At 38.8% G+C, this 26,047-nt stretch overlaps 1 protein-coding gene across 5 annotated transcripts in view; it reads left to right on the top strand.

Annotated features, from left to right (window-relative positions):
* The window catches only part of ZSWIM8 (zinc finger SWIM-type containing 8), a 64,747-nt gene that overhangs the window by 17,367 nt on the left and 21,333 nt on the right, over positions 1–26,047 (top strand). For all 5 annotated transcript variants that reach the window (XM_054831027.1, XM_054831025.1, XM_054831026.1 and 2 more), the window contains exons 2-9: positions 8,711–8,864; positions 10,524–10,618; positions 16,636–16,808; positions 18,583–18,690; positions 21,570–21,651; positions 22,930–23,050; positions 23,386–23,587; positions 24,458–24,633. In XM_054831027.1, coding sequence (XP_054687002.1) covers positions 8,711–8,864; positions 10,524–10,618; positions 16,636–16,808; positions 18,583–18,690; positions 21,570–21,651; positions 22,930–23,050; positions 23,386–23,587; positions 24,458–24,633 — 1,111 coding nt within the window. The remainder of the gene's footprint in view (positions 1–8,710; positions 8,865–10,523; positions 10,619–16,635; positions 16,809–18,582; positions 18,691–21,569; positions 21,652–22,929; positions 23,051–23,385; positions 23,588–24,457; positions 24,634–26,047) is intronic.

The following is a 26,047-nucleotide window of genomic DNA, read 5'->3' on the forward strand; positions in this document are numbered from 1 at the left end:
TTGCTTCTTAAAAATGTCTTAATCTTGGAGACAGAACTCATGGTGTCAGGATATGTTATTGCAGTCAGCCAAATAATATACTTCTCTCGTTTTGAAGGGAAATGTAAATACAGCAACAAAAAGATAGTTTGAGCCATTAAGTATTTTGACTTACGTGTATGAGCTATTTGTGATGTAGTGTTAAGCAATTTTCAGAAATCAAATTAAGCTGAGCTTTGACTCTGTGCTATGGCTTTTGCTGTAGATGGTGGAGACTTTGGGGGTGAATTGGACAAAATCCTGTGATAAAATGAACCTTTTTGCTTTGGATTAAAAAAAAAAAAGCCCTTCTTAAAATGTTATTGTGATGGTTGTAACGGAATTTGTGTAGTAATAGTTGCTGCAGTTTGTCAGTTAAGCATGAGGTTTCCAATTCTGGACTGTAATCTGCCCATCTGGGATTTGTATTTTTAACGGTTTTTGGCTATGAATCTCATCAGTCTTATCCAGTAAACGCTAATGAAAAAGTTCTGTTGCTTGTTCGTCTTCTCAACTGTTTTGTACATAAAAATGTCATTCTGTGGCTTAGGGCTGATGTAGGCCTCCCCCTAATTCTTCTTTTCGCTTTCAACGCTGTCTTATGTATCTCTGCATTTGCTACCCTGTGACATTATTCTCAGTGTAATTTCACTGCTGCAAAATGGTTATGGGATCCAGATAGAGTTGTATAACTCTAGGTGGGAAAATAAGAGGTATAAGAAAGTCTTGTAAACACAGATCCCATTAGGGTTTTAATACTGTTAGTAACCTTGCGGGGGTAGTTGCATTGGAGGAGGAAGAAGAAAACAGCAAAAAAGAGAAGCAGACCTTTTCCTAAATTAAAAAAAAACCTATTTAGTTGATAACTTTCCTTCCTGAAAATTCTTCACTATTTACAGGCAATAAGAAGAGTAATGTGCAAATTTAGCAGGTGAATTACATGGACAGAAAAATAGAACCAAATAATGCTGATAGTTTTTTGTTTGCTTTATACTGTGCACAATTCATTTGTTCTCTGGAGCATTTTGCTAGTTTGTTGATTACTTAGTTCTCTTTAGGACTATGTTTTTGGTTATTTAAAAAAAAGTGTGTATATGTGTGTGTGGTTTTTTAAATTTTTTTTTTTTTTCATTCTTGCACAGTGAGAATATCATCCTGCTGTAAAACTCTAGTAGAGAAGGATGTATCTGTAGAGTTTTTCCTGTGGCTAACTTTGCCTGAAATACATGATGATTGTATTACAGTGCCCTGTCCTTGCTGTTTTTCTCGATCAGTTTAGCTGCATTTGCTAGCCTGTTAGGTGTATTTGGATGTTTTAAAAATACAAAAACCAAAGGGAGCCCTCAAATCAGAATGCTCCCTCCAGTCTTTTCTGAGCAAACCTTATTAACAATCAATCAGCAGCAGCATTTGTAGCATCCTTTCTCCATCACTTGATCCCTAGTCTTGTCTTATCTAATTAATCATCTTGGTCTGTCACAGCATGTTGAAAAACTCATGCAGATGAATTTCACCAAAGGCTTTTTTTCCAGAGTTTACTGTTCTCCATTTGTTGTTGCAGCTGGCTTTGTGAATGCTGAGGTGTTTTGCAGGAATTGGTTTGGAGTGGGTAGTATCTGGGAAACAAATAGCTGAAACTTTATTCTGACTTGGTACAGCAGGTGTTCCAGTGTAAAGGAGTTGCTTATTTTCTTAAGATTGAAACTGCTTGAATAGTTGAGGAACCAGGAACATGTATCTTTGCATCAGTTTCCTTAATCTGTAAAAGGAAAATAAACCCCTACTTTTTCGCAATGCTGTGGTTTGCTTGTTTTTTACGAGGAACGTTGTGGGTTTTTTCTCCCTTGGTATAAAATGGCATGGAATTATTAATCTGAAACAGAGGAATGCTAATTGAAGACAGCTGGGAGTCAATGTTTGAATATTATACTGTGCCTTCAGCTTCTCAGATGCTTCATTCTGCGCATAGTCAAGCTAGACCAGGACTGGGTGTGTGGGGCAGCTCCTTGTGTCCATTCAACTGTCAGTGTCTGACGTTGCAGGGTCTTGGTTCAGTCTTGGGGTCCTTACCCATTGGCTTGCCAGTTTGGTTTCTTCTCTTGTATTGTATTTGGGGAAAGAAAATTCATTCGTGGTGCCTGTTCAGTACTTGTCATGTCTGCTGGGCTGCCATAAGAGCACCCATTAGTTCCAGTTGTGCTGCAGCAATCTGATGTGGGTGTGTATGTATGTGTCCACTACAAACACCACTGACACCAGCTGCATGATTTGAAAAGATCAACTACAACCCAGAGAGTGATGATTTTTTGAAGGGAAATTAATTCCTAATTGGAAGAATCAGAATACAGGCCTGAAAGAGGGCATCTTGAGTAAGATTTTTCTTTAGTATCTAATGTGCTTTCTTAGGTAGTCTACTTTCAGCCTGTCCAGCTGATCTTTTTTTTTTACTACATGGTAGAGGTTCATAGCTGCTCCAGCAGTTCACCTGTGAGCCTTTACAATGGAAGTTTCTCATATTCAATTTAATTTGAACTCTTATCCCAAATCCTCTCTCCCATAACTGCCCCATTTTGGCATGAGTGTTAAAAGGTGAATACCTCTTCTGTTGTTTTAAGTGCTTGTATGTTATCTCTTTCTCTTCTATACTTTTAAAATTACCTATTTCAATTGCTTTCTCATGTTTCATTTAGTTTCCTTATGGAGCTTAGTGGTTGTGGTTCAGTACTTCATATGTTCTAAGTCAAGTCTTCATATATTCCAGGTCTTTTAGGCACAGACTAGAGTGGCTGCAGTATCTCTTCTACTCAGGTGGAGAACTTTACCTCTTTGAAAACATAACTATCCTGTTTGTGACTGCGTCATGAAGCTTACATTTAATTGTGCTTAGTCGGATTTACTCCCAAGATTGTAATCCCAAGACTATACAAGGATGCTCTTAATATTCCACCATTTCTATATATTCTATATATTCTAGTTCATTGTAGATGTGCTGCATTTTTTAATAATGCTGCCTGAAGTTTGGGAAATTGTATGGGACAGATATTAGCTAGCTATCTTACAAGTCTGTGCTTGAAAGCCAGTCTGCGGACAGAAATGTACCCTTACTGCTTATGTAGGCTGCAAGTATATTAGTTCAACACTTCTGAAGATATTGCCTTTCTGCTGACTTTGCAGGGCTGGGACCTACCTGGGGAAAATGTTAATGTAACAGAAAACTGACTGGTGGTGGTGTGTCTGTGACCCATTGAATCAGTTCTGCTCCTAATTGAATGCCTCTTTGAAAAGAGAACTAGAGTTAATGAGCCTTGTAGACTGAGCTTTGGGTGAGAAATACTTTTGAAGGAAGAGAAAATATCTTCTTTTCAGACTCTCACAAGATGCTTCTGTTACATACCATGTGTCTTATCCTCAGTTCAGAGGTGAATATTTATTTTTTAAAACATATATGTTGCTTTTTATAAGATATTGATTATGCAGTAAAATGGAAGAGGAACAAGTAAAGAAGTATAAGTAATGGCCTAAATGCCTTGGATCTAATTTATTTGAAATGAAGAGTAATTTTTTAATTAAAAAGCTTGTTTCATTTGGTAACGTTCACCTTGGGAAACTTTTTTTAAAGTACATTCAGAGCATTCATCTTCAAGTATTACAGAGTTTGAGACAAAGGTGAAGTTTCCTGATGTTTCTTGCAGAGTTTTGAGACCTGAAGGAATATATTACTCTGGCACGTACTTCTTAAAGACATTGACTCTGAGAATAAATTTCTAGAAAGGAAAAAAAGAATGAGAGAATAAAGTAAAACCAACAGCAGAATTTTAAAAGGAGCTGTAAAAAAAAAATAGAAAACAGTAAGAAACCAAATATTTTTGAAGAGTTTTGATTTAATTATGTTATATTTAAAGGTAAAGTTTGCTCTGCTTGCCCATATTTGAGAGTTTTCAGCACTTTTTGGTTTTTACAGGTATCAGAGAGAGAATGTCACTGACTTAAGTCAAGGGGCATTTCACTGAATTTTTTACAGTTTAACATTTAACTAAAAACAAGCAGAAATACTTAAAGTGCATTCTACAGTAACAGATTTATCTTTCTACATGACAAATCCTGTAAAGGAAATGTAATATTTACCATTTTTTTAAATGAGATGTATAAAACAGGTTTTATAATATCTCCCTGCGTACCTCCTTCATTGGTCAAAATTGCACTCTGCTTATTTCCTATTAGTTTTACTGTTCTTCTCACTTTAGCCTTTGATATCAGAAATGCTTCACTTAATTTTCTTCATCTCCTTGTTCTGTGTGTAGTTGTATTACTTTGTTCCACTCTGTTACATTTTGGACTGAAGCCAGTGGGAAAGGTGAGGGGAAATGTGAGATGAGGACCAGAGATAGCTGTAAAATCAAAGCTCTAGACTCATCTCTGAAAAGATAATGTGGCTTAACATGCCATTTTTCTTAAGGCATGTATAGCAAAAGCAATGTGTCCTGTCTTTGTACGGTGTCTTACCTCTTACTGTGAGATTTGTTCACTTGCATTTGTATTTATTCACTTGTATGTATAGTTTATTTTTAAGGATGTGTGTCAAATGAAAGTAACCTAACGGAAATAATGTAATTAGGTAACAAATACATTCAGTGCTTGGCCCAGATGGGTTTGTTTCAGTTCCATTTAATAACTCTTTGGTATTTTCATGGCCCCTATTTTGCTGATTATTCAAGCATTTTCTTCTCTATTTATCTATCATGGAAACTCTATTATTCTACTGCAGGAATAATAGCTCAATTTGAACATGATCTGGTTTTATGAATAATGTTGGCTGCAACTTATTCCAGCCTACCCTGTTTAGGAAAGGTTAAGCAATGTAGCTACACATGCATTGCTATGTCAGTAAGCCCTGCTGGCACAGAAATTGTTTCCACTGGTGAAAATATATGTTTATGTGCATAGCTTATGTTGGCTCGTTTGGAGTTGGCTTTTCGTTGTTGTTTCGGCACTAATAATTATGTCTGTGCTAGAGTTTTAGCTATTATAAAACATCCATAAAAATCAAACCTGTAATTCTCATAAAACAGTAGCAAAAAGGGTAGGATAGTCCTCCTTAGCATGTTCCACGTGGCGATAATTAGATGAGACATGATTTATTCAGAATGGTTTAGATATGCCTGATCCTGCCTCTTAAGTAGGAGGTATAGATTAGACGACCTCTCGAAATCCCTTTCTGACCTGAGTTTTGCTAGTCATTTAACCTGTAAGTGAGAATTGTTGGAGGCTCCTTATGCTTTGCCTGTGACTTTATTCTTCCAAGATTTGAAATGTTTCCTTTGTTCTGCTTGGGTCATCATGTCAGCTTCCCAAGAGGAAGCAGTGATTCTTGCTAGTTTTGCTTCACAATTTAAAATGATCTTCTCCCTTGGTTAGACTTATCTTGCAGATTTGTCAATTTTCTATTACATCTTTGATTTCACTCCTGTATCATTTTTATATTAAATTTGCAATCTTCCTTGCTGTCCTTATCTTTGCTTTCTGAGCAGAAGCTGTGATGCTTTCTCCTTTTCTTTGTTAGCAGACTTTGCCTTTTTTCCTTGCTCAAAATAGATTTATTATAGTACTTGAGAGTATCTTTTGTCTGTTTTATTGATAATACCTTTTGATACAAGTAGGTATGAATCCACCAACTGTGGATTTGTGTATCTAGAGATAAACTTGTAGTGGATCTCTCTTTGTTTAGGACTCAGAGGAAAGTGTTCAGTCTAATTTAAGCACCTAACTCAGACTGTCCAGCTGACTTTACAGGAGGCCTAATGGGAAAAGACCCTCTGATGCTGTGCGTCATATCCTCGATAAATGTCTCTCTCAACTTGGCTACGTAGGGTACTACCCCCTTGAAACTTAGGGAATTTTAACTTCTTAATTTTAGTATTTACACTGTGTGCCAAGTTAGCTACTGTGAATTCACTCGCCCTTAAAGTATCATTGAAAAATTATTTTCTACTTTTCTGTTATCTTGTACCATTTCTTTTCCGTGACTCTTTTTCCTCATAGAAAGATCAGCATTTTAGAGAGATGCATGGTCTTACAGATAAGTTTATTGCTCTTCTAGATTATTTTTTCTCCATCAGGTTTTACTGCTTTCACCTTATTCTCAAAATGTCCAAGCTGTGTGCTGTGAATGTCGGACTGTGGGTTATGATAGGCATGCCAGATAATTGCCACCTGTCTTCTGCTGATTACTGCTAACACAGTACAGCTGATGAATCAGTTAATGAGTTCTATGCAAAGTCAGCCAGTTACCTTAGTTCACTGTGTAGAACTGTTATAATCAAGCTGGCTGACTTGCACTGGACTTGGACTGGAGCAGATAAGGAGAGTTCAAGTTGTCTTTCCACTTGGAAGAAATGTTTTCTCAGTAGAGGTAATTTCGGTAACGCTTGTCGAAGTATTTTTCTTGAGCTAGTTTAGTTTAGCTTGAAAGAGAACAGTCATACTATGTAATGGAGAGATTGGAGAGTAATTGCAATGATTGTACTACTGCTTCTAGTACCAGTACTACTCTATTAGTACCATTGAGACCGAGTAACTGATTGCATGTATGTCCTACTCCATTGCAACAGTGAAGTAAAATATTTTTAAGAATAAGGTGTACTGATAGAATGCATTTGCCTTTTGCTTTTTTGTCAGCTCAGTCTGTCTTTAGCATTTCTAATCTAACTTTCCTGGCCAACACCAAATCCTTGTAAAAAAGAATAGCATACAAGCTGCAGGCTTCCAGTTCTTTGAATAATGTGCAGATGTTTCACCCAGTACTGAAGTCTTTTTTGAGTCTTGTAACTTGTAGAGGTTGTTTAAGTGTTATCTCTTTTCCAGTATTGTCTAATGGAAAACTTGGATGAAGTGCCTCTGTGTAAAAAGTGCAGTTAAAATCACAAGAAATATCTCCCCTTTCATTGCTCAGAGTAATTTCAAGTATTAAAGTGCCTCAGTTTGGACCTTCTGTGGTATCTACTACTACTGTAGTAGCAGCAATGGTATTTAAGTTGACTATGTTGCACTAATTAAAAACTCATTTTTTTTTTGACTAATTAAAAATAATTTTTTTAGTGACTTGATGAAAGCTTTACACCTGTTCTGGTTGTCAAAAGTTGGAAATGAGATGACTTTTCTGCCAAAATCTTGTTTATCTGCTAGCTGTAAGAAAGGGACACTCCACTTTTCCATCGTTGTTCATTTTACTATCTGCTGCTCTCACATTTGTGGATGGGATTATAGCACTGTAAAACAGAGGCTCACTCTGTAATATAGAGTCAAAGTCACCGCTGATGGAGAAACAATCCTGATAGTAAAAGACTGTCTCTATCTGGGAGAAGGGAATGCTGCCTAATGAATCTAATTTCACTGCAATCAAAAAATCATAAATGTGGATGTTTGAAAACTGTATTTTCTTTCCATATTTATGTAATCCTTCCATTTGACAGGTCTGCTCAGTACTGGGGGAGATGTCTGCTTTGCCGTGTGCATGCACTTTCAAAGCCCTCTCCCTTCCTATCTGGTTCCCAGCTGTTCGGACTGGAGGGCGTCTCTAGGCAGAGGGTGAGAAAGCGCTTACTGACATCAGGGCTTAAGTTTTCCTTTGATATGTTGCCTGGAGGCCGGTGGGGAGGGAAAGCTGAGGGCCAGATTGGTTTACGTTCTGGCTTCCAGTGGTGTGTTAGAAGCTGGTTAGGGAGGTGAAGAGACATAACATCGAATATCTGAAACTGAATTAATTAGGCTCTTGGCAACAGGATTTGGGAGACAGGGGAACCAAGGCTGCTGTAGTGATGGATCAGGAAGTGAGCTCAGTAAAGCAGCGAGGTGCTTGCAGATAAGACAAGTCTGGCATTTTGTATAGAGTGTAATCTAGCTCAGAGCAAAGCAGAAACATAAGGCTCCCATAGCCTGATGATAAGAAATCTTCATCTGCACTTAAAAAGTGGAGTTAGTTTGGTAGAAAGGTGGTGGTTAAATGTATTTGTATCAAGCTCTTGGTGCCTTCAGTTAAGATCCTCATCGGCTCAGTGTAGTCAGCACTGTGCAAACATGTGAATTTCCAGTTGCTTCTGTAAAGAACTTGAAACATAAAGACAGATAGCATACAAAAGATGATGGTGAGGGGAATAAAATGACAAATATTAACTGAAATTAAAATCTTGTAAATTGCCGAATACTGATTGTTACCAAAAAAGTCAATACTAAGGTTCCTGTATAACCTTTCCATTGCCGTCTTGTGCATATACACTGTAATAGTTCTTCTCTGTGTAATCACCTGGCATTCATAGGGTGTTGCTGCCATATTTTGACAGAAATATTTGTTATTTGAAAAATATTTGTTTACCTTAAGTCTTGCTAAATGGTTTCAATTTTGTCAGGAGACAAAGTTCAAGTCACTGATGTCTGCTAAGCTAATGTAGCTCTCCTGACGAAAGACTATTTTTTTAGGAATGTGTACCCAATGCCCTAGGGGCCCGAAAACAAACGTAAAGATGGCAGGCAATTATTCAGAAAATTTCTGTCCTGCTTCTTACTGTTTATCAAAATTGGTCTTTGAACTTGGTGAGATAAGAGAGGAAGTGGAAGAGCTCTCTACTCTCATCTGTTTAGCCTCTCATGAGTTTTGTTCTCTGAACAACTAATTGCATTTTGTTTCTTGTCTTGATAGATGGGCTGGTGATCCCATTGGTGGAACTGTCTGCAAAACAGGTTGCATTTCACATTCCATTCGAGGTAGTGGAGAAAGTTTATCCTCCAGTACCTGAGCAACTGCAGCTTCGGATCGCCTTCTGGAGTTTCCCAGAAAATGAGGAAGATATCAGGTAATGAATACTATTTCTGTTTCATTGACACATAAGGAAAATTTCTGTTCACTAGAGGAGAATCGCTGATCATTTGATGTCCTGTATATTTGCTACTTCTGCTGTTCTCATGTGCATTCTGTAATACAGGGATGTGTTACTGTGGGATGTGCTATGATACGGGGTTCTATTTCAGGGTGAGCTGCCCTGCATATATCCCTGGAAAAGCAAGTGCACGTGCAGGTTCTGTGTGTAAATGATAGCAGAATAAATGCACCCTTTAATTTGCCTGACAGTAACTTGTTTGTATAGTTTTGTCCTTATTGAATCATAGAATCATTTAGGTTGGAAAAGACCCTTAAGATCACTGAGTCCAGCCGTAAACCTAACACTGCCAAGTTCACCACATGTCTGTAAGCACCACATCTACATGTCTTTTAAATATCTCCAGGGATGGTGACTCAGCCACTTCTATGCAGCCTGTTTCAATGCTTGACAACCTTTTTGGTGAAGAAATTTGTCCTAACGTTCAATCTTAACCTCCCCTGGGGCAACTTGAGGCTGTTTCCTCTCGTCCCATCAGTTGTTACTTGGGAGAAGAGACCAACACCCACATCACTACACCCTCCTTTCAGGTAGTTGTAGGGAGCAATAAGGTCTCTGCCCAGCCTCCTTTTCTCCAGGCTAAACAATCCCAGTTCCCTCAGCTGCTCCTCATAGGACTTATTCTCTAGACCCTTCACCAGTTTTGTTGCCCTTCTTTGGACATGCTCCAGCACCTCAGCTTCTTTCTTATGTAAGTCTTATGCAGTATTCTTTCCAGTTTGAATCTGTTGCTTGAGTCAGAGCTTTAACTGGGCTCAGAAATTGCTGGGGAAGGCAAGCCTTTTGTTGGTGTAAGTAGGAGAATCAGAATTTGCTCAGTATGTCAGTGGTTAGAGTGGATACAGTCAGAGAGATGACTATATTTCTTACGTTTCCATGTAAACTGTGTGAGTACATACTCAAAAACTCTGGGCTTTTAGATCTTTTACCAAAGTATTTTTGCTGAAGCATTTATATTATAGGAGGTCTACTCATGTAACTGTGCATTCAGAATTTTGTTGCAAAGTAGTGATATTAAGCTCATTTAGAAAGAATCGTCCTGAAAGTTCTTAGATGCATTCGTCTAAGGTTCTGGTATCAGGTGGGGGAGGTAATGTCAGAAGTGCCGATGTAATTTGTAAGATCACCTGTGGGGAAATAGGGCAAGCCAGCTGGTTGTACATGTTCCTTATTCTGATGAGCATAGATGTAAAAAAACCCTCACATGTGCAGGTAGGTAACTCACCTAGAAGTACAAGGAATTTTTCCTGTGGCATGCTAACACTGGAGCATGAATTGATACTATATTGTATATAAAAGCTTAATTTTAGGCTATGAATGAATTTGTATTTCAGAGCCTTAGACTGAAATTCCTAGAAATGCCAGGGGCTATACACAAACCCAGTTAGGAAGAGACTAACGATTTTTACGGTTTAAGTGTGATGGAGATATGGCAGAAAAGAGCTGTACTTCATCTTAAAGATGAAAATAGTAAGGATTTTTCAAAAGCAATGTCAACAAAGAATGCAAGAGGATAATAATGTGAAGTTTCTTAAAAGCAGGCTGATCTTGACATGTTATATGTATCTCTTGCAGATTGTACTCATGTTTGGCGAATGGCAGTGCAGACGAGTTCCAGCGAGGGGAGCAGCTGTTCCGGGTGAGGGCTGTGAAGGATCCTCTCCAGATAGGTAAGAACATTGCAGCTCCACATCTCTGGATATTTCAGATTCCTAAAACCATATCTGCAATGGGACAAGTAGTGGTATGAGCGTGTCCCAAAACTAGCTTTTCTGGCATCCTAATCTAAACTCCCTGCCACGTGTATTCTTTGTAATGTCTTGAGGTAAATACTATGTTTATTTGAGCCTCAATCAGCTCAGCTGTGGAACTGAGTGAAAACCCAGAAATGTTCTGAAAATAGATCCTTAATCTGTCTCAGCATTTTGGAAAAAAGTGTAGAGTGCCTTTGTCTCCATAATGCTTAAATTCCTCATTGATAAAGAGAACTTGGTTTTCTAGTGGTCTGATCAAATGAACGCCTTGCCTAAATGGCAGAGAGGAAGTTTGCAAGGTTTAATTATTCTTGTAGCAAAAGAGTTGTATTAATAATACAGTTACTCATGTCATATTTTGGCAGAAGGAAATTCCTGTTGCTGGACTGTGGGTTTTATCGCTTCTCTTCACTTATCTTGTTGTTTTTATATTTTATGGTTATGGAAACTAATCTTATCTTAAACAAAGAATTGGACTCTAGATTTTTCATTAAATCCTTTGAAGTAAAGAAGAATATTGAGTTGGCTTTTCCAGTGACAGCTGTTAGACAGGAAAGCATTATGTGAAATAAAGACACTATTATGTCAAGGTGGGCCATGTCAATCCAATGCAGATGTGTTGTTTTTTCTGCAAGTGTAAGTTTCAGAATTAGAATATTAGTTGGCATGTGGGAACTGAGCCTTGTTGTAATAAGAAAAATGATAACATAAAAAGCTGTATAATGTTAAGGAGGAAAGTTCCTGTATTTTCCTGTGATGAGAGGGAGAGACTTCACTGGGCCTGTTTAATTGCTAGTACCAATACTACTTAACTCAGTGATCAGTGGAATGAATGAATGGACCCTCAAAAAAGATATAAAAGGGACTCATACTGTAAAAGTTTGGGGAGAACAAAAAGAGAATGAGATTGTCATTGAGATAGGCAAATTGCAGGAGACTGATGAACTGTTATCTGAATATAGGGTAAAGCATCTGAAAAGATTTCATCTAGTCCATTGTCTACTGTAGTAACAATAGCAGGAATTCTTGGGAATGGAAATGAAGTACTTCCTCATACATAATGTATATTGACTTGTCAGTGAGACCAGATAGTAATTTTGGAATATTGATGAAATTCAGCTAAATAGGATTAAACTGACTTTTGAGTGCATTCATAAGCTCCTGATGTCAGGACTGAAATGCTGAGAGAGGCCTCTAAGGCATCTGCTGAACTTCAAGAAGGCAAATGTTTAAGAGAGACAAAATGAGTTAAAATGCAACTGGCTGAAATTCGGTAATTCCTGGGACTTTCACAATGGAAAAGAGCAGAATATTTAATATACAGTGCTAAGACTGTGGTCAAAACTTGTTTCAGTAATAAGTTAAAAAGGTGAGGAGATGTAAAGCAATGTAAATGAACAAAGGCTAGGAATATTAGTGCAAAACCTGTGCTTAGGGGAGGAGGGGAGGAGTAGGGAAAAAGAGGATGTGGTGAATGATACAGAGGATGAACTTCTCAAGTACACATACAGCAACTGGGCTTCTTGACAAAGGATTATGTGTGTGGAAGGGAAGGAAGTAACTTTGTTTAAACAGTAAGGTTGTTTCCTCCTTAGTAGAGGAACTTTATCTAATGGAGGGATTTTTTTTTTTTTTTTCCATGAGTAGCAGCCCAGAAGCTGGGCAGTACGGGTGGGGTGGATATAATTTCAGTTGTCTACTCCAAATTATTTTAAGGTGTGTGGTTCCAGTATTGAGTTTCATATACTGACAGCTGGGAAAAGAAACATAGGAAATGAAGTGGTCTTTGAGGAGGGATTTGATTTGGAGGGAGATTGGGCAGTGCATTGTGATACTGTGATCAATAGGACAAAGCTTGAAATGTGCTTTGTGCTCTTTTGTCCCATTTCCCTTTGTAGTTTGAGACTAATTTTTTAAACATAATGTGTAATCTTAGTCATCTTGTCCACATGCTAATAGGACCTCAGAAAAATGAATAAACAGACCTGACATTTCACAATAAATGAGTATCATTATAAAATACATATTAAATGCAAAAGACATTGAAGTAGCTATCCTAAAATTCCGAAAACTGGATTTTAACCAGCAGGAAGCATACATTTCTTTTGCATACTTTTCCTGAAAGGTTAAGTTTCAGGGGTAGAGCAGTGAGAAGGATATGTTATGGACTGAAAAAGAAGCTATCTATTTCATAGGACCTAACCTAGGCACCAGTTGATTATCTCCAGCTTTTACATTGCATCAAACCATATGTCTTAAGTGAGTACGAGAGAGGACAGTGTGCTGCTACCCCTTCTTGGGGTAGGACTTGAATGTAGGACTAGAAGGTGTTGTGAGCAAGTTTGCGGATGATGCCAAATTGGGAGGAGCTGTTGATTCTGTCGAGGGTGGAGAGGCCTTGCAGAGAGATCTGGACAGATTGGTGAACTGGGCAATCACCAATCACATGAGGTTTAACAAGGCCAAGTGCCGGATTCTGCACCTGGGAAGGGGCAACCCTGGCTATACATACAGACTGGGTGATGAGATGCTGGAGACCAGCCATGCTGAAAGGGACTTGGGGGTCTTGGTCGACAGCAAGTTGAACATGAGTCAACAGTGTGCCCAGGCTGCCAGGAAGGCCAACCGTATCCTGGGGTGCTTCAAGCACGGCATTGCTAGCTGGTCTAGGGAAGTGATTGTCCCACTCTACACTGCGCTGGTGCGGCCTCACCTCGAGTACTGTGTGCAGTTTTGGGCGCCACAGTACAAAAAGGACATAAAACTATTGGAGAGTGTCCAAAGGAGGGCAACAAAGATGGTGAAGGGTCTAGAGGGGAAGATGTATGAGGAGAGGCTGAAGTCCCTTGGTTTCTTCAGCCTAGAGAAGAGGAGACTGAGGGGAGACCTCATCACAGCCTACAGCTTCCTCACGAGGGGGAGTGAGGGGGCAGGCGCTTGATCTCCTGGTGAGATCCTCCCTCTGGTGACCAGTGATAGAACCCGAGGGAACGGCCTGAAGCTGCAACAGGGGAGATTTAGGTTGGATATCAGGAAAAGGCTCTTCATCAAGAGGGTGGTCAGGCACTGGAACAGGCTCCCCAGGGAAGTGGTCACAGCACCGAGCTTGACTGAGTTCAAGAAGCGTCTGGACAGCTCTCTTAGTCATATGCTCTGATTTGGCTGGTCCTGTGTAGAGCCGGAGTTGGACTCGATGATCCTTATGGGTCCCTTCCAACTCAGGATATTCTATGATTCTATGATTCTTCACTGCATGATAAAATAGGTCACTCCTGGTGCTCTCTGTGCATAGAGAGTATGTTGTGCAGTGCATGTACCTGACTCACCCTCTGAAGCATTGGTGCTGGCTGCTTGCTGTGCATGAGTAGTAAATTTGGTGTTCATAAGAAGTGTAAGATGCACTTTCTGTGCAGAAAGCCTAAGTGCATTCACAGAAGCACTAAGCTTGCTCTGCACCCACAGTGCATTTAAGAAAAATAGTAGCTGGGGGGTGAGACTCCTGGCAGAGGAATTCCTTTGGCCTGCAGCTCATTCTCGAGGTCTCCTGGGAGTGGAGTTTGCCAAGAATAGGGTATAGATCTTGGGGTTTTTTTGGTGGGCTACATGCAGTTGCAGAATGAATGGTGCTGGTACATGCTGACAGTTTTTTGTAATGTACTGTTATACATGGAATAGATAAGCTGTTATCAGGTTGTGGGAGCAGGGGGTGGGCGGGAGGGAAGAACATGCTTGTGGTCTCCATGAGGTGGCCAGATGTGCAGTAGGTGTGATTTTTGTCTTCACATTGAAGCAGGATGGTAAGAGCTGTGGTCTGCAGGAGAAGACAATAGTTCCACTTTGACTGTAAAGAAGTACAATTTGATGACCATTTCTTTAAACAGTAGTGTTGAGCTAAGCACTCCAGAATGGTCCTACTCATAGTCACCTTTTCAGTCCCTGCAGGCTCAGACTTTTCTCGGCTGCACAGTGAACTGAATTGTGGTATTTTTCCTGGTAAAAATAACCATTCATTTAATCCAGAATTTTTTCCTGGTATGGTTTCCTGTGCCATTCCACAAACAGTTGTTCAGTACAGCAAGACTGGTGGTGCAACAGAATTAGCAGTGTCAGTGTCAGACATGTTCATCAAGGTACAGTTTGAGTGAAGCTTGTGATATGTCATGCTGAAGCCCTTAAATTTTCTTTGTCTCTTTTTATAACTGTTCTTCTCTCTTTGCATGTAATCAGTTAACTGTCCTCATATACAAATAAAAATTTCTTGGTAGGAGCTTCATAAGAGTGTATAGCTGTGACTTATTCTGTAACACCTTTCAAATACTACTTTTTCTTAGTGAAACAGAGTTGCTGCAATTCCAATCTGTGAAATGCTTAATTTGCTTTTGTGAAAATTAGGGCATTTTGGCATTAGTCTGAGATGCTTCTAGTATAACAGAAGGACTAGCTGAACTGTTTGGGTTGTATTATCCAAGTATGGAACATAAATTAGAACTGTAGCTAGTAATAAGCAGTGCAGTAATTTTGTGGTGAATGCCTTCTTTTGTTTTGATTCTCTTCCAATTGCTAAAATGGCTGAAGAATTTGGGTGGCATTATGTATACTAATCAAAATAATCACCCACATCAGGAAGAGGATTTGAATTCTGATGAACAGGAGAAATAGAAAGGTTAAGCAAGGTGAGAGCATGTTTGTATTGGCACGGGGATTATATTTTGAGGAAGAAATAGTGCACATTGTTTTAAATGAGATTTAGTAGGTCACGTGCACTCCTGAACACCATCATTATTATAATCTCACAATATCATAATAAAAACTTAGTAGTGTAGATTTATAATGTACATCCCTGTGCTGCTGATGAAGGAACTATTTCAATCATCTGTCCCAAGCCATATTTTTTCACTTAAGGTAGATTGTTGGACTGAATTTTGGTTATGAATTTGATATCCTTGGTGCTTTCTGTGCTTCATTAATACTGCATTTGAGACTAGCAAAAAGGTTCTGAGGCTGATACTCATTGCTGTAGAGGATGATTAACTGGTGATAGGGACCTTCAAGACAAGTAGAAGATTCATGCTCCTGATGGCCTTTTCCTACTTGTAATATGTGTGCCTCTGGATAACCATTATCTGTAGAGTAAGCTGCATTATGAGTACAACTGGTATGCATTGTACATGAGCTTACACGAAGCCAAACCTCATTAAAGTTCTTTGTCATCCTGCCTGAGATGAGATTCATAATTTATTTGTTTAATCACAGTTTAATGGGGCTGGACTCATTCAAGTGTTATTGCTGAAATTTCCCTTTCCCATTGATTTTAGTCTACACAAGACAGGTTTTTTGTTTCTGAGTACATGGTTTATAAAAATGGGATATTTGCAAAATTGCAAGGAGGTACGTAATTTTTGAGAAATGGGTAGCTTCTGAAGCCACAAAGCCAAAGTAAGTGTTCAGGTGTAAGTGCTGCCTTCTTTAGTTCACTGTAGAATTGTGAAAATTGGCTGACTTGGAAATAATTCTGAAGAAGTTACCTATCTTGTTCTGCACCGTTGCCAGAGTTAATTAAAGTGGAAATCATGCCTAAAATATGTATAGTCTAGCTTTGAGCCTGTGATCAAAACCCCAAACTTTTCAGTGATGGCTTTAGCCAGTTCTACTTTTCTTTGTTAAATATTAATAGAAATAAATATATAAATAGTGTATTAAAAGCTGGTATTTTTGAACCTCTTAACATGTTATGCCTCTCTGCTAATATTCTGCCACAGCTAATTGGGAAGAAACAAGTGCTGGAGACTCTAGAACCCTGTCCATCCCTGTATGGATGTTGTTGCTAGACATGTTGTTTTGCTGTTTAAATGGCACGTACCTAAATTTCTGTGCTAGCTGAATCTGTCTCCCAAGCACCAGAAGAGTAACTTTGGACTTTTGAATTTTAACAGGTTTCCATCTGAGTGCCACTGTGGTTCCTCCACAGATGGTGCCACCCAAAGGTGCGTACAACGTGGCGGTGATGTTTGACCGATGCAGGATCACGTCATGCAGCTGTACCTGCGGAGCTGGAGCCAAGTGGTGTGCTCATGTTGTGGCACTCTGTCTCTTCCGGATACACAATGTAGGCCTTTAAATCCAGTTCTGCTCTCCCCTAGGCATCTTTTCTGAGTCTCTCCTCATTACAGTTTTATGCAACACACACTCTCTTTAGGGAAAATGTTCTTGGCACTCCTTTTGGTTGCAGATTGTGCAAATGTGCTTGCAGATTGTGCAAATGTCCGCTCACAGTTGCAGTCTGAAGAGTGAATTGTCTGAGGGTCTAAACTGCAGAATGTCCTTTGATAATGTGCACATTGCTAAGGGTAGATACAGAGCCCTTTTTGGCCCCTTTCTGTTTCTCATTTAAATACTAGAGTTACTTATTCTTTCTTCAGTTCTGGAAGGAGCGAAAGATCACCAATAGTTAGTCTTTTACTAAAGTCTTTGTAAATATGGGATTTGAAAGCTCTTTCTTCTGGTTGTTTGATCATTCAGAGTGCAGAAGGAAAGTAATTTTGATCACTGTTGGCCTTTATGCTTGCCAGTTCATTTTAACACATACTGAGGCAGATATGTGTCATTTTGACTTGTAGATTTCAAACAGTCAAGTTTATGTTTTTATTTGACTGCTTGTATTCTATGTGGCCTTGTATAGAGCGAAAAGTAGATGTTTCTTATCCTAACAAACTCCAGGTGAAAGTGCTAGCTTCAACATGAAATACACGAGTTGAGAGTTCAGTCTTGCATACAGATTAATTTCCTTGGTCTTTGGGAAGCTGAGAAATATACCTTAAGGAAGGGTTAAGCTTGGATGATTGAAAGGAACAGATTTTCTGTTGTCACAGAACGTTTTATAGCTAACATGCTTATGATCAACTCCAGATTCTTAAATAAGTGCTAATAACCTGCTGAAGCATGTTAATATTTCACAATGGATGATTGTAATAGGCTTAAATTGATACTCTTGTGAAATCATTGGAATATTGGTATACTTTCTGTACTTAGTACTGGAGAGTTGGCAAAAAAAATGGGTTCTGCTTTGAAGTATTAGTTCCAGTTTTAAAAGGTGGGTATAGAAAATGAGGATAGGAAACAAACTTTCATTTATATTATTTACATTCAAAGTTTGGACTCTGTGTAAAATAAAAATCATTCTTTTCCCTCCAATCATTTCTGCTACCTGAAAAGTGATAGTGAAAGGAATTTCATGTTTGTATATGCTGACTGCTGACACTAGCAAGTTACAAGCCAAGGTATATTGCTCTGTGTAGACAAATCAACATCAGAAGCATCTTTGTTATCAAACTGCTCTTGCCTGTTTCCAGGTTAAATTTTAGGTAGATGCCATTTAGGCATTTTTATTCTATAGAGTGAAAAAGGTTAAGAAAGTAGTGGTGGGGGTTTTTTTATCATCTAAGTTGATCTAATATATGGAAAGAGACTGTTTTTAAGATTGAAGTAAAAACCTCTAATGAGATAAGAGGTGGTTGTGATTCTGTGAAATAGCCCCCCATGGAGCTGGTTGGTTTGCCAGAAGCTTAAAGAATAATGTGCTATTTTAGAGGTTTGTTTGTGAAATCCCTGCCAGTATTTGTACAATTGCTAGCAACAACAGATCTTAAGCACAGCTGTTAAAGCAGTTTCCTTGAAAAGAAACTCTTAAAAACAGGTTTTATAAGGCCTAGACAGCTTATTTGCCTCTTATCTGTATCACACCACGTAATTACAGAAAAAAAAGACCAAACATGATATGCATCAGCATAGCTACTGTTCATGACACTTCATCCATTCAGTGGACACAGCTTCATTAAATCTGACCCATTAATTGCAGTTTATATCTCCTTTTCTTTCTTCAGGCATCTGCAGTATGCTTACGAGCACCTGTTTCTGAATCCTTGTCTCGGCTACAAAGAGACCAGTTGCAAAAATTTGCTCAGTACCTAATCAGTGAACTTCCACAACAGGTAAATGGGGACAGTGGATAGGACCGACTTTTTGTTAAATTCAGTTATCTTTATTCCATGTCAGTTTACATGATATCTTTTGTTGCAAGATAACCAGTTATGCTATTTGATTGTGATTGCTGGGAAGGCTTTCAGCTCTTGCCCTTTTCAGGTTTGCCATTCTATTATTTGACAATTGTCTATTGCCAAGTAAAAGATTAGAAGTGTCTTAATAAGGGAAAGAAGAGTGGTGGCTATTCATATTAGCATGAATATGTGCTTAGCTTGTGGAAGGTCAAACAATAAAATAAATGCATGGTGGTGAAAAACTTAGGTCAGAACAAATTAGGTTGCTTCTTTTTTGCGTGTTTGGTTAGTTAAGTAGAGAAGACTACCCAGGAGATGCGTTGTATGTGACTTACGTGCGCACTTTCTAATGCACCCAATTGGTGACCTTTTGACTTCCCCCAGTGTAGCTTCTTGGTGATTCATAAGAGTCATTTGGGTTATGGAAAGTAATAGACATGAAATTTTGTTAGTCAAAGGCAAAATCTGCTCTCTTATTCGTTAAATACTTATGTCATTCAAGGTCAGGTCATTTGTGTCATCTGCCTAAAATGCTTGCACAAAATACAGAAGAATACCTAATGATTGTGAAATGTTTGCTTATAAAATATAAGGGCTTGGGCAACTTTTTAATGCTAGTTCAGCCAAAGGAGGTTGAGAAAAACTGACCTGCATGGTTATCTGTCACATTTCAGTAGTGCGTGCATAATGGCTTAAGTAGGAGTTAGATTACTGTCAGCATGTGCCTACAATTCATATTATGGTGCTGTGCTTGGGACACTTAAGATATTCTATTGCTAAAATGTCCTCTAAATTTCCTACAGAAATACTAGTCGTCTTATGAGAGGAAATAGAGGAATCATATAATATGGAAGTGATGTAGAAATACTGCTTTTTTGTTGCTGAGAGTTCAGCACCAATAGTGTGTGCTTCTTGCATTATGTAACAGACAAAGCTTTTTTGTTTCTGTAAGGGCTCAGAGCTTTATGCCACATAGTCTGGTGCTTAATAAAGGAGGGTTTTGAAACACTACCAGTGGTGGTAGTTGTTTCCTGAATGGCATGCAAGTTGATTGCTTTCAAATATTCTATGTCTGCTCATTTTTGCAGGGTTTATTTCTCCTTTGGTCATGTGTACCAGCTGTGCACCCAGGAACATCTGGACTATTTAATTTAATTATTACTATCTTGCCAGATAATCTGATGGATTCTGCCCAGCAGAAAAGTTTGGGTGTTATTGGCAGATGTGTCTTAACCTGTGTTGTGTAACTCTGTTGAAGAAGGCAAGGCACACCCCAAAAATGTTCCAACAGTCTAATTCCTGGTCCTCAAGATTTCTGAGTGGACATAGATACTCTGATACCTTGGGACCCTGTATTTTGACTACGTGATGTAGAATTAGAGTAGGCTATACACATGATTCTGTTCTATCCTTATTTCCAGCTTGTGAATTACATTATAGTACAGTAATATAATACTGAATTACTTTCAAGTGTAAAGGGAAGGTGGTCTGTAGGAAAACAACTAAATAAGGAGATGTTTTTCAAAAATCTCTGTAGAAAGAGATTTTCTGTATCTATGAAAGAATCAGTGATTCTGAGCAGCTGGAATTTATTACCCAGTTCTCCCAAGAGCTATTTCCCTTCATGAAGCCAGTACTCCTATTCCAATTAAATATGAATATCTTGGCAAAAATGCCTGAAGGAGAGTCACTGCAGGTCCCTGATACTTCAGCCTTAAGGTGTGACATTGCCTAGACCTGAGACTTTTCTGCTTCATGGTGACTTAAAATATGTAGTAGTGGAAAAAGGTACAAGAATAGCTTAATGCTGAGTTTGTTTTTTCAGGTGACTTAAATGCAAAATATCCTTATGAAGCATTGTTTTTCTTCCATCTGTTTGAGATGGGTCCATATTATTTGCAAATACAGGTGTACTGAATGTGCTTTGCATTACAGTGAGTGTGATCTTTAATCTCAGCTGTTGTGCAGAGAGAGATGGGGGGGATATCAGATGTTCTGTTGCAAGTAATTTAAATCCCAACTGTATGCTTAACCTGTTGTAAGCATGTATGCTAAAGCCTGAATGGATCTATGGTTTCAGCCCAGACTTACTTGGGGAAAAAACACTTTCTTCTATGCATTTTTCTTTCAAAACCAGCACATTAAGGGTATATCTACTTAGGATTCTGCAGTCATGTGTGAGCCTTCTCTGCTTATGCTCTGAACTGTCCAGAAGCTATGATTGCATTAGCTTAGTGCTGAAACTGCATTAGTTTACTATTGAGTCTGAGTTATATATATGGTCTCTTTGCTAACAGGATGATAAATAAGCTCAAGTCTGCCCAAAAACTTATGTATGGATGTAATTTACAGTTTTCTCCTCTGTTCCCATTAGCTTGGGTTTTAGAGACATGATTTAGGAACAAGAAATAAAAACATTCAAAGTGCATGAAAATGGTGACCTTGACTGTGGTCACTTCCATCTCTCTCAAAATTAGCTGCAGTATCACTCTCTGTGGGCTCCTACTCCTCAAGAAATGAGAAGGGAACTAATAACCTATGATGCTTTTGTTCACTGCTTAGGGTGTAGATGTAGGAAGTAAGCCTTGGATATAGGTTTGCTTTAAGAAAGGAGAGGAGAAAGTGTAACAGCTGGTTTGCTATTGTATAATCTTTAGCACCCTCTATTGTCCTTTCTGAAAACATGACTGTGTGTATTTGATACTTCTGAAATTATGAGAGTGCTTCAATCATGACACTCCAGGCAGATCTTTGGCTGGGTGTATCAGAATAAGAAATACTGTGTATTTTGAAAATTTGCTTCATGTTTTCAGATTCTTCCAACTGCTCAGCGCTTGCTGGATGAGCTGTTATCTTCTCAGTCTACTGCCATCAACACAGTGTGTGGAGCTCCAGGTAACCTTGATATATCTTATTTCAGTAATCTGTGTCACAGATAGGAAAGTGGATATATTTCCATTGTTTGAGTTTCTCAACTGGTCTGTTATCATGTAGCTGGGATTGCAGGTGGAGGTCAAGCAAAAGTGGTAAGTACAGGCACTTGCATGTATATATGGCAGAGCAAGAGGCACTTGCTGGTGTAATGGCTGCCTTGGAGTGTATGCAGAGGAAGGGAGCATCAGGAAATGCACCTTTCTAACAAAAGATTTTTCTTTTTAAGTCAGTGTTAATTATAGACTCCTGGAAATGTTGATTGGAGGGGACCTCTCCGACCTCTTATTTGAAACAGGACTGTTTGCAATGCTAGATCGGGTTAGCTGTGGCTTGGGCTGGCTTAGGCAAGTCCTGGTTACCAGACACGTTGCAGAGTATTCCTATTGTAGTGCTGCATTACCCTTTTGATCAAGGATTTTTTCCTAATGTCCAATGTGAATACCCTTTTTTGTAATCTACTACTTCCAAGAAGAGTTTATCTGCATTGTGTTTGTGATTTGAAGTAGTTATAGGCTGTTAATGGTCACCCCTCACCCTCTCCTTTTTAGACAAAATTAGTTCATCTTCCTTAATCTCACCTCATAGGTCATGTGTCTGTGCCCCCAACTATCTTGATACTCCTCCACTATATCCTCTCTGGTTTCTCATTATTGTTCCTGGTCTGGGGGATGTAAAACTGGATACAATATTCCAGATGTAACTTTACCTGTGCCAGGTAGAGAGGGATAAAATAAGTTCCTTAAATCTGCTAGCTGTGCTTTTCCTAATATAACCCAGTTTGCAGGTTGGTTTTTTTCATTTGTGTGTTCGGTGAAAGTTTTCCATTGGTTTGTGTTCATCTTGACATCCACCATAATCACTAAACCCTATCAGCTACACAGCCATTTGGTTTTCAGTTTGTACTGATGCATGGGGTTTTCTGTCCCAGGTACAGAAGTTTACATTTTCCCTCGATGAACTTCATGAGGTTTCTGTTGACACAGTTCTTTACTTTCTCCTGGTCCCACTGGTTGTAGTGCCACCATTCAGCATGCCAGCCATGTCTCCCAATTTAGTGTTGTCAGTATTTAAAGTAGTGTTATGATAGCATTTTGAGATAGTTCTCAATAGTGAGTTCTGCAATGGCTGAAATATAAGGAGCACACAGACAGTGTTACTCAGTTTAATCTCTGTGGTTAATACAGAGGAGAATATCTTCAAAGCCTGAAGACTGTATATGTGTTGGTTTTTTTTGTCAAGATCCCACTGCTGGACCCTCTGCATCAGATCAAAGCACCTGGTACTTAGATGAATCTACTCTCAGTGACAACATAAAGAAAACCCTTCATAAATTCTGTGGACCCTCTCCTGTTGTTTTCAGGTAAACTGTTTCTCATTGAGGGGGAAGTGGGATATTGACGTAACCTGTAAGGTAACACTGTAGGACAACTGAAGGACGTTTAGATTTGCAATCACTCTTCTGGACTGTATTTTTGCATAGCTTGTCCAAAGTTATTTCAGTAGAGCACACTGTATTTGCACAATACTTTGCTTGTGTGGTGTTCTCAGTCTCATTATGCATCCTCTCTTTTAGGCTATGCATGTCTGTCCCATTTAAGGTGCAAATATACATCTGGATGTAGAATATACTCAGGATTTTGTATGTCAGTGCTTGATTTCATTTTTCTCACCCCTGCTCTTCTGTTTTATATACAGTGATGTGAATTCAATGTATCTGTCTTCCACGGAGCCACCAGCTGCTGCTGAGTGGGCCTGTCTCCTGCGTCCTCTGCGAGGAAGAGAGCCTGAAGGAATCTGGAACCTGCTTTCCATTGTGCGGGAGATGTTTAAGAGACGGGATAGCAATGCAGCTCCTTTGCTAGAGATTCTGACTGACCAGTGTCTCAACTATGAGCAGGTATTCAAATCTCTTTGCTGTGGGGGGAAAATTCTGGGGAACCAGGCTGAGCCAGTGACTGATGCCATGTGCCTGTACAATCCATGGCTGAATAATTTTTTTAACAGCCTGTATGCATTACGGGCGTATGCTTCTCCATGCTAAAATGATGTTACAGTTTGTTCTTGTGCAGATTTAGTGATGTCCCAGTAGCACTATATCCCAAAAATACCTCAGTCCTTTTAACATGAATATGTGGAGTCTGAATTACTTTGTTCAGCATATTTGATTTGATTTCTGCCCAGTCAAGGTGATTTATTTTAATCTTTTTTTTTTTCTCTAAACAAAGTACATCACATATGACCTGTCATTTTGATAAAAAATAAGTGGGTGGTAGAATCTCAGATTCTTTTGTTATTTTTATAGAAGATATCTTTTGATGGGTTTAAGTAATAAATTTTTTTATATTTTTAAAAATAATATTAGGAAAAAGGTTTCCTTTGATAGTTCAGGACACTGATCTCACTCTGTAATATAAACTGCAGTGTAAGTTTCCTTATTGTTCTATCACATACCTCAACTTTGAGCAGCGGAAAGGAAATGCTTCATTTATCACACTTGTTGATTTTTTCCCTCCAAGTGTGAAGGCCTCTAGTAAGAGAACCTCCTGTGAGTGTTTTGTTCTGTGGGCACGTGCCGTCTAACCAGAGAAATTTTGGGGCCCTTAGTTCTCACAAACCAATACTTCTTTAATGCTCATAGTTATTTTGGAGTGAAATGAAAACATGGTACTAGCTACAGATCCCGTTTCCTTGTAGTTATGAGGTTAAGTGAGAGCAGGAAGTGAGATGTTGGCCACAACACAACTCCACTGATCATTTTCTTCTGCAGATAACTGGCTGGTGGTATAGTGTGCGAACATCTGCATCACACAGCAGTGCTAGCGGGCACACAGGACGCAGCAATGGCCAGTCAGAAGTAGCTGCTCATGCTTGTGCAAGTATGTGTGATGAGATGGTGGTTCTTTGGAGGCTGGCTATCCTTGACCCAACTATTAGTCCACAGAGGTGAGCACCAGAATCGGATCCAGTCTCTCTCTTATTTCTGTGATATTCAAGCACACTCGAGAGTTTCTTCCTTTAGATTTCTTGTGTTTGTGTCATTACCTGTCCAACCATTAGTCCTTCTGGACTATGAGCTATGTAAGGTTCAAGAGCACTATAATTACTTTAAACTTTAATCACTATTGCTGCTCACTTTTAGCAATGTCACGTAGTGTGAATAATTTGTTTTCTGAGAGTTCTCTTTTACATATGAGTGTAATTCTCCATTTCAGTGTCCCAGTGGAGAATATTTCTTTGAATAACACTGGCTACCAATAAATTTTAATGCTTTCTAAATTTAACTATTCAGCAGTTTAATGGATTTCTGTTTAGCCTGATCATTCATTGTTGTCTGTTTTAAGATGAGTCATGCTTTCTGTGCTCTTAGGGAGTTTATTCTCTGCAGTGTATGGGTAAACAGTGTCATCGGTGTATGATTTTCAGTGTTTTCAATTGTCTGAGGAAAATTTGTGAGCCTTCTGCAGGTTTCTAAACCATATTGTGCCTTGGTAAATCACTGCCATCTTTATTTAGCACTAGTTGAATAGCAGTGGAGGTACTGAGGGCTTGTGTTGAGATACTGTGGTTGACGTTGTAATAATTTGTTTTGTACATCTAGTCTACAAAGTGTGGTGTGTAAAATGTACTGAGTTAGTTTAATGTGCTATAAATGCTAAGAAAATTTTTCAGAACAAATGAAAACAGGATGGTATTTTCAATACAATTACTCATTAACGGGATTTGCTTTACGTGAATTGTTATGTAACATTAACAAAATGCCCTATCTATGTAAGGTACATCAGGGACACTAAAATGGATGCAGTTTCTGACTTGTACAGATTACAGTATGAACTATGTAAATATAGGAGATGAAGACAAATCAAAAACTGTAGGAAACTGGCATTGAGGCTTAAAATAAACACAAACGTCAATCAGATCACACAGAAAAACCATGAAAGGTTTTGGGTTGTAATAAAGTATGACGTTGTGCTGTGTGTATTCACATTTGAGTTATTTGGCCCAGTTCAGATTTGCTCAGATCTCTTACTTGAGCTCATGCATAATCGAAATGCTCCTGCTTGATTGCCTGTTCTTTTGGCATTTGAATAGTCACCAAGAAGAACCCTCTTCTACCCATCCTTGCTGTTCTTTCCAGTGAATCATACGGAGACTTACTACCTCATTCCTAATTCATTGCAGGCTCTCATCCTTGTTACCTTTCCTAAGCAGTTCTCCCTTCTTTTTCCTTCTGAAAATCCTCTTCTTGATTAAGCCCTACCAGTCTGCTGCCTTGTTGATTTACTCCTTTAGCAAACAAGTAGAAGCAGTCCATTTTGTTTAGCCCCTTTTGTCCTAATACCCTTTGGACCTAAATGGA

The sequence above is a fragment of the Grus americana genome, chromosome 7, assembly GCF_028858705.1.
Source record: "Grus americana isolate bGruAme1 chromosome 7, bGruAme1.mat, whole genome shotgun sequence".
In the NCBI taxonomy this organism is placed as follows: domain Eukaryota; kingdom Metazoa; phylum Chordata; class Aves; order Gruiformes; family Gruidae; genus Grus; species Grus americana.